General features: G+C 40.1%; 1 protein-coding gene across 1 annotated transcript in view; it reads left to right on the top strand.

Moving 5' to 3' along the window:
- The window catches only part of LOC107659215 (zinc finger and BTB domain-containing protein 2-like), an 8,827-nt gene extending 2,233 nt beyond the window's left edge, over window positions 1–6,594 (top strand). Inside the window, exon 2 of the mRNA XM_016448081.1 lies at window positions 4,427–6,594. Within this exon, the coding sequence (XP_016303567.1) occupies window positions 4,427–5,837 (1,411 nt within the window). The 3' untranslated portion in view covers window positions 5,838–6,594. The remainder of the gene's footprint in view (window positions 1–4,426) is intronic.
- The last annotated feature ends 1,698 nt before the right edge of the window (window positions 6,595–8,292 follow it).

The following is an 8,292-nucleotide window of genomic DNA, read 5'->3' as shown; positions in this document are numbered from 1 at the left end:
ATCTCTGGAGAGAACCTCAGATTATTAAATTCGAAAGTGCTTTCCATATTTGGATCAACATAGGCTACATTTGTGAACGCACATTTTCTGCAATGTCGCGCGTCAAGTCACGCTTCCGTGCGCGTTTTACAGTCTGTAAACTTCATTGTGCTGTTACTCCTTTCGAGCCGAATTTCACAAAATCGGTCAGCTCCCAACAGCATCAGGTGTTTTATTAATGGGGAGTACAATTATTTATTTAAATGAATGTAATCGATTAGATATCATAATATTTAGGCTATAATAGGCTATTATAATTCTGGTTGGTTTGTATTGGTGACGTAATATGTAAACGATATGCTTGCGGCCCGTGAGACTTGCACTTGTACCATAGTGCGGCCCAGTGGAAAAAAAGGTTGAGAACCACTGGCTTAGAGGCTGGCCAAAGCCAGCAAATGTCAATCACGTCATTCACTACAGCCCGCCGCCACTGCGATCCCGTCCGCGCCGTCTATTCCTCTAACGAAGACCCACTTCGGTGGTGGTGCGGGAGTCCAGGCGCTTTCTGAAACTCTATCGGCTTGCTTTTCGTTATCTCTGCGTGCCTGCGACTTCAGTTCCTGCCGAGCGCGTTTTTTCAAGTGCAGGAATTTTATTGTTAATCGCCTCAGGTCCCGTCTTTCACCAGACCACGTTGATAATTTCACTGAACAAATAACGCATGGTCTGAGTAAGTAAAGTGGGCATTGTTGCATTTTGTTTTTAGACAATATAGCCTACACAAAGTACGTTTTTAAAGCCGTTTTATTGCTATCTCTTGATAAACCTTCCTATTGTTTTTGACTTGTTTTATATGTTGGCTAACGTTATATAAGATGATGAAGAATTCTGTCAGGCCATTGATTGATTTTCCATTGTTCTGCATTTCCCCAGCTGATTTGAATAAATAAGCTATGCTTTGGCCGACGTTGAGTGTATACTCATTAGGGGTGTGCGATATATATCGTCTGCGATAATATCGTAATTGTTGTTTTAACGATGTGCGATTTGACATTATCGATCTTTTGGGGGTTTCTTGCTTTTAGACTAGTCGACTAGTCGGATACAAAACTTTCGTTTAAACGACAGTCAAATTAGTCGCGGCGCACATCCCTAGTCCTTACTACATTTCTGTGCCTTGACCGTGGAAGTAGCCTTACTGTCTATGGAGGGTCGGAGAGCTCTCGGATTTCATCAAAAATGTCTTTATTTGCGTTCCGAAAATGAACGAAGATTTTACAGGTTTGAAACAACATGAGGGCGAGTAATTAATGACAGAATTTTCATTTTTGGGTGAACTAACCCTTTAATATTCTAAGCTATGTTGTCTAAAACACTACAAACTAAAATCATTGGTTTTAAATGTTACAAGTAAATTTAGGCATCACAGCATTATAATGTGCAGTATGAAAAAGGCTTGAATACACTACATGACTTTTCAAATCTGATCCACATTGAATGATTAAGGATTACTCACTGCCAGACTTTCATGTTGTCCTGAACACAACAAACTCACGCATTAACATGCACCTCATTGCTAGGAGTCGCATGACAAATGAAAATGACGTGTTCTAAAAGCATCCAAACATATCAAACATGTCTTATATCCTCGGACTGAACACAATCATGGTGTGAAGCTAAAAAAAAATCTTTGTCTGTGAATCTGTGCCCATCATACAATACATTATTATTATTATTATTTTTATTTTTTTTTGCTAAAACGATCAAATCCAACCAGGGCCGTCCTTAGCTGACATGGGGCCCGGTGCGAGGTAGGGAGCCGGTTCACCTTGGTCTGTTCACAATCACGTTCTGGGGAGTCTGCACCAGTTGCACTGCCAAAGGGACGGCCCTGAATCCAACTGCCCAAAGTCTGCAGACTGGCTCTTACTTTTGGCAACTAGCATCAACTAGTCCAGACCGTAATGAGGCAAAAATCTGGGCAAAAGTCATGTAGTGAATTCCAACCTTGATGAGTAAAGTAACATTAACATTAATCTAAATGTAAATTGTAACAGAGAAAATGCACAATTATCAACTGCACAAATAGCCAATATTGATACAGTGCCCTCTGCTAATATTGGCACCCTTGGTAAATATGAGCAAAGACCGTTGTGAAAATAAATCTGCATTGTTTATCCTTTTGATCTTTCATTCCAAAAATTCACAAAATTCTAACCTGTCGTTGAAGTAAAACAACTGAAAGTGGGGAGAAAATCTCATTGTGAAATAATCTTTCTCTAGTTCACGTTGGCCACAATTATTGGCATCCAATTATTGCACGTCCTTTTCCCAAGATAACAGCTCTGAGTTTTCTCCTATAATGCCTGAAGAGTTTGGAGAACACCTGATAAGAGATCAGAGACCATTCCTTCATCCAGAATCTCTCCAGACCCTTCAGATTCCCAGCTCCATGTTGGTGCTTCTTCTCTTCAGCTCACCCCACTCATTTTCTATAGGGTTCAGGTCAGAGGACTGGGACGGCCATGGCAAAAGCTTCATTTTGTGTTTAGTGACACATTTTTGTGTTGATTTCGATGTTTGTTTTTGATTATTGTCCTGATGGAAGATCCAACCACGGCCCATTATAAGATTTCAGATAAGAGTCAGTCGGGTTTAGAATTTTTATTTATTTATTTTTGTTTTATCTGTTGGTATTTGATAGAATCAATGACGCCATGTATCTGAACAAGATGTCCAGGACCTCTGGCAGAAAAACAGGCCCACAACATTAAAAATCCAGCAGTATATTTAACCGTGGGCATGGGGTACTTTTTTTTTTTAATCCCTGTTTATATTAACCCATCTGGTGGGTTTGCTGCTGTGATAACGACCCGAGCAATCACAAGGAGGATCAATAGCGAAGTTGGAGTCCAATGGGTTGTTTATTTAGAGCCGATGTGCAAACTGTGCAAATAAATGGGTTTAAGAGCTTAAAACAAAGATTGTAATAAAAACAGTCTAAAACTAGAACTGCAAGTACTAAAAACAGTACCAACTCCCCTCTACGTCATTGAGGCTGGAGTTTCACATGCTACACAGCACTACAATCTTGTTCCGAGCGCTCTCTCTGTCCTCTCCCTACTACTAGTGGTGGCCATCTTAAATACACATTTTTTTCCCCCGCTTTTTTTATTAAAAAAAACTCTTGACTTTGACTCTTGAGATATACATGAGATTTAGAAACAAGAGTTTAAGTAAATAAATACAATTAATAATACAATTAAAAAGAGAATGGATGTACCAAAACATTTGCACAAACTTTTACATACAGCAGAGCACTTTTTCTCAGTTTGCAGTTCCTATTGCCACGCCCACTTGGGGAGACGAAGAAATGCAAACAAGCAACCAACATTAACAGTGAAAACAGTGACAATTCAAAGTCTCTCCATCACAGCTACCAAAAAGTTTCATCTGATCATAGAAGCTAGTGCCATTTGAACTGAATATGCTGGAGTTTGATTTTGGATGAGCGAGGAGAAATGTATTTATTTATTTTTTTGAAACCCTCCCAAACAACATGTGGTGATGTAGGGGCTGTTTGATTTTATTTATTTTATGTTTTTTAGGCTTTCTGGCCCCAAGACTCAACTAATCACTGCAATTCTCCAGCTGTGATCCTTGGATATATCCCAGTCTCTGGCCACTCAAACTCTCCTCCTCACTGTGCATTAGGATGATATAGACACATCCTCTACCATGCAGATTTGTAACATCTTTAGTTGATTTGGAACCTCCTAATTATTGCTAATTAATGCTTCAGCTCTTTTATTACAGCCACTTTCTATTTTGTGAAGCTCAACAATCTTATTCTGCACATCAGAACTATATTCTTTGGTTTTACTCCTTGTGATGGATGATTAAGGGAATTTGGCCTTTGTGTTCCTCATATTTATAATCCTGTGGAACAGGAAGTCATGGCTGGACAATTTCATGCTCCTAGTCATCCTGGTGTGGGTATAAATGGAAATATACTTCAGAGATATTTTACTCGTAACAATTTCTAGGGGTGCCAATAATTGTGGCCAACATGCATTGGAGAAAAACATTTATTTCATCGTGAAATTCTCCCACTTTTCAATTGTTTTACTTCAATGATAGGTTTGAATTTTGTGAATTATTTTGAATGAAAGATCAAAAGGATAAACAATGCAGATTTATTTTCACAGCCACCTTTGCTCATATTTACCAAGGGTGCCAATATTAGTGGAGGGCACTGTAATTGATACCAAAAGATTGAGTTATTGAGATTATATATATATATATTATACTTTTTTTTTTTTTTTTGAGAAGGGTAATTTGTGATCAAATGTGCTCTTAACTAATAAGCTAAATAGGTATTAAAGCACTTTTATAGAATAAACATTGGTTTTCAACATTGAATCTGTTTCTTTATCCTTTCAACCAGTGACTGTGTTCGCTTGAAGCCTGCTGACATTCAGCCCGACATCTTCAGCTACCTCCTCAATCTGATGTACACCGGAAAACTGGCGACGCAGCTTATCGACCCGGCTCGCCTGGAGCAGGGCGTCAAGTTCCTCCATGCGTACCCTCTCATTCAGGAGGCTAGCCATGCGGCTCAGGCACATCCTGAGGTCAGCCTTCCCCTGTCGTCCTCTCTTTATGGCATTCAGATATCAGACCAACAGGCCACGCTCACAAACCGCCTCTCGGCAAGCACGCATCTCTCTTCGCCGTTCGATTTGGAAGGCAGCGGTTTGCTCGATGGGAAGGGTGTTACCACAAACAAAGCTACCTCACTGATGCGGCCTGTATCCAAGTACAGGCAAGCTCTGTCAGAAACGGAGGTAGAAGCGTCGGTGAGCACCAGTCGGTTTGTGAGGGAAGGCAGCGAGACGGAAGCATCTGCAGGTGAAGCCCCATCTTGCTCCCTGAGCGCCAACACCATTCTGCATGTGAAGCCCAGCATCATGAGAAGAAGTTCCTCTTTGAGGAAGCATTATACGTGCCATGTCTGCGGGGGCCGCTTCACCCAGCGAGGAGCCTTACGACAGCACCTGCTTCTGCACACCCAGGCTATGCTGCCCCTGGTGTTAGAGTCCGTCAGTGCGGCTTCCCCCATGCCGACCGGAGGTGCCGCTACGCCAGAGGTCGAAGAAGTCCTCAGAGGCAGCGAAGCTGCCGCAGCCACTCCCATCATCGTGGACGCTGCTAGTGACAGCGAGCAACATCCTGAAACCGCCATGCCCGTCCCAACAACAACTGCAGTCAGCCTGTGCTCTGCTCAGCCCCAGGCGGACACACCGCCGCCGTCCGATATCGCTGATATCGACAACCTAGAGGGTGCGGCTGACATGGAGCGGGAAGTGAAGCGGAGGAAATATGAGTGCTCCACTTGTGGCCGCAAGTTCATCCAGAAGAGCCACTGGAGAGAGCACATGTACATCCATACGGGAAAGCCGTACCGCTGCAGCGCCTGCGGCAAGAGCTTCTGTCGGGCCAACCAGGCGGCGCGGCACGTTTGCATGAATCTGGGCTCAGAGCCAGCGTACACCATGGTGGACCGACAGAGCATGGCGCTGTGTGACGCAGACGACTCCAGCCAAATGGAGGCGCTGTTTCTCAGCTCATCTGGGAGACCGTACAAATGCAATGTGTGTGAAATGACCTTTTCCAGCCCCAATGAGGTGATCAAGCACCTGTGCTTCAACCAGGGTGTGCTCTCGGGCACAGCGGCTGGAGAAATGGGCGTCAGTGGGCTGAACAGTGACAGCCTGGCCAAAGACGAAGGCTCGGATTCATCCAACGGTGGGCCGTTGATAACACCCATCAAAACTGAGGAAGTCTTTGTGGAATAGCTTCACATTCATCCACTTCAGAGTATTGTTTTTTTTTTTTATTGTATTGCATTTGTGGGTAAATTATGATCAGAGGTTAAGCTACAGAAGGGAAATTCTGTTATATTCTTTTTTTCTGGGAATTTTACTTCTACTGAAAAGTACTTCTACTTTCTGCTTTTTTTTTTTTAAACACTCATGCATTCATTTACTATATTTATAACAGATTTACAGTAGATTTAGTCAAATTTCTGCTTCGTTCTGTATTGCTTTCAAGGGTTTTATTGGTTACTCGAGTCATTTGTAGTTTGTGTTGCGGTTAAAGCTCTTCCTCTGCCTAACGGTCTACAGGAAAAGGATGTAGTGAACTGCTGAAATCCTGCGTTTGTCACCGTGCAGATCAGACGTAGACCTCATTAGGTTAGATTGGTAACTCAATGGAATATTTAAAATATTAAAGCCACAAAATGGTTAGTTCATGGGTAACGCACCAAAATTTATTTTGAAAATAAAATGTCATTTTCTGAGCAGCTAAACGTGGGTCCTGGTTTAGGATGAGTGTTCACTACCTCAACCAGTTTCAGACATGCAATATCAGACTTGCCTGAAATTTGCATCAAAGGGTTGAGGATCAAAGTCAACTTTATCTTCTAGTGCCTCCGAGGAGTTACACAGATCTCAAAGTTTTTCTTTCTGACGCGGTTTCTACTTTCTCATTACATGCTTTGGGTTAGCAAGAGCAAGGTGTAATTGTAGATAACCTTCATGCAGTGCCAGATTACCTGTTGAACATCACTTATATTGTTCATGTGACCCATGATATATTTGCCTAATTGTCAGTTTGTTACAGTGCTTTTTTTTTCGTGCCAATGCCACCTAAATGATAAACATCCTTGCTGTAAAATTGGTCGGCGGCAGCAGCTCATCAGCAATCTGGTTGTGTTGCTCTCATTGTGGTTCAACATGTTTACAGTTGTGCTGTGTGTTTAATCAAAAGTTGTTACGGTGTGTGAATTTAGAAAACACTGTGGCCAATCGGACACGTGTATAACATTGCTTGAAGGGAGATATTTCTGTCACTGTTTGCCGATTTAATTTTGCCATGAAATGATTTGCTTGAATATGCTCTTAAATTTTTTTTTTTTTTTTTTTTTTTTTTTTTTTTTTTTTTTTTTTTTTTTTTTTTTTTTTTTTTTTTTTTTTTTTTTTTTTTTTTTTTTTTTTTTTTTTTTTTTTTTTTTTTTTGAGTTTTATATAACTTTTCTAATTTTATGTACAGTGCTTTATTTACAAAGAATTTTATAATCTCAGAGGTGGTATATTGTTCAATGCATTTACTGTAGAATATTATCGTGTATGTGTGTGTCATCTCTGCATTGGCTGTCTTTGTTTTCATGAAACTGATAGTGAGGTTATGCTGTAAAAGCACTGATATCTACTAAAGATCCCTGACTACTTTCATCAGTATACTTGTGCTACATCAGGAAACTTCTGTCATTTACAACCAGGGTGATTTACATTCAGTGCTAAATATTTCTTCCATCTTTCTCTTTGTAAAGACCTTGTAGGAATTTATTGTAAGAGCACTGTGAGTTAAGTTACTACTGAATAGTTAATTAGAGCCCAGGAATGACCATTTGCTTCATTTTGTTACAAGGTTTTTTGTTTTGTTTTTTAACTGTAACGTTAATTTTTCTTATTTGTAATCATACATCAGGCGATGTCATGCCTTTTATTTCCTGTAGTATTGTTACAACTCTTTATTATTTGTACATATGCAAGTTGTTAATCTTTGAGGCAGTTTTAGGGAGGAAGGGGTAAAGGTGCCCCCTCAAACGCACAAACCCCAAAGCCAAGGCAAGCATACTGTGATCTCTTGCTCCTCAGGAACATGAACAGTTGTCTCTGGAAAAAATGCTTCCTTTGCGTTTTCATTGTGAATAATGATAATAAATCCTTATGTTTTTGAAATGTCATTATTTCCTTAATATACACTACTGTTCAAAAGCTTGGGGTAAGTTTCTTTTTTTCTTCTTTTTTTCTTTTTTTTATTCAGCAGGTAGATGATACTAAAAATATTATATTAAATTGCAATATTTCACTATTTTATTGTTATTTTTATCAAATAAATGCAGCCTTGGTGAAGCCATAAGTAACTGTTTAAAAAAATGTATCAACCCCAAACCCTTGAACGTAAAATAGCACTGCTACTTATTTTTGAAAATCATTAATGTAAACTGCAGTGCTTTAAGTCTGGTTGTGTGAGCCACAAGATGGCACCATTGGGTTTTTAATGTGGTGCCACTACACCAAAATTTGCAAAAACTTAATGAACTAACTCCGCTTAAATATTACCAGCATTTATCTTATGCCAATTCAAATATATATACTTAGTTTGCATTTTCTCTATCCCCACAACACTTAGCAATACACACCAACAGGACAAAGGGCAATGAGAAGGCAAGCTTGATTTACA

The sequence above is a fragment of the Sinocyclocheilus anshuiensis genome, unplaced genomic scaffold, assembly GCF_001515605.1.
Source record: "Sinocyclocheilus anshuiensis isolate Anshui unplaced genomic scaffold, SAMN03320099.WGS_v1.1 scaffold423, whole genome shotgun sequence".
In the NCBI taxonomy this organism is placed as follows: domain Eukaryota; kingdom Metazoa; phylum Chordata; class Actinopteri; order Cypriniformes; family Cyprinidae; genus Sinocyclocheilus; species Sinocyclocheilus anshuiensis.
This window is presented reverse-complemented; position numbering and strand designations above follow the sequence as displayed.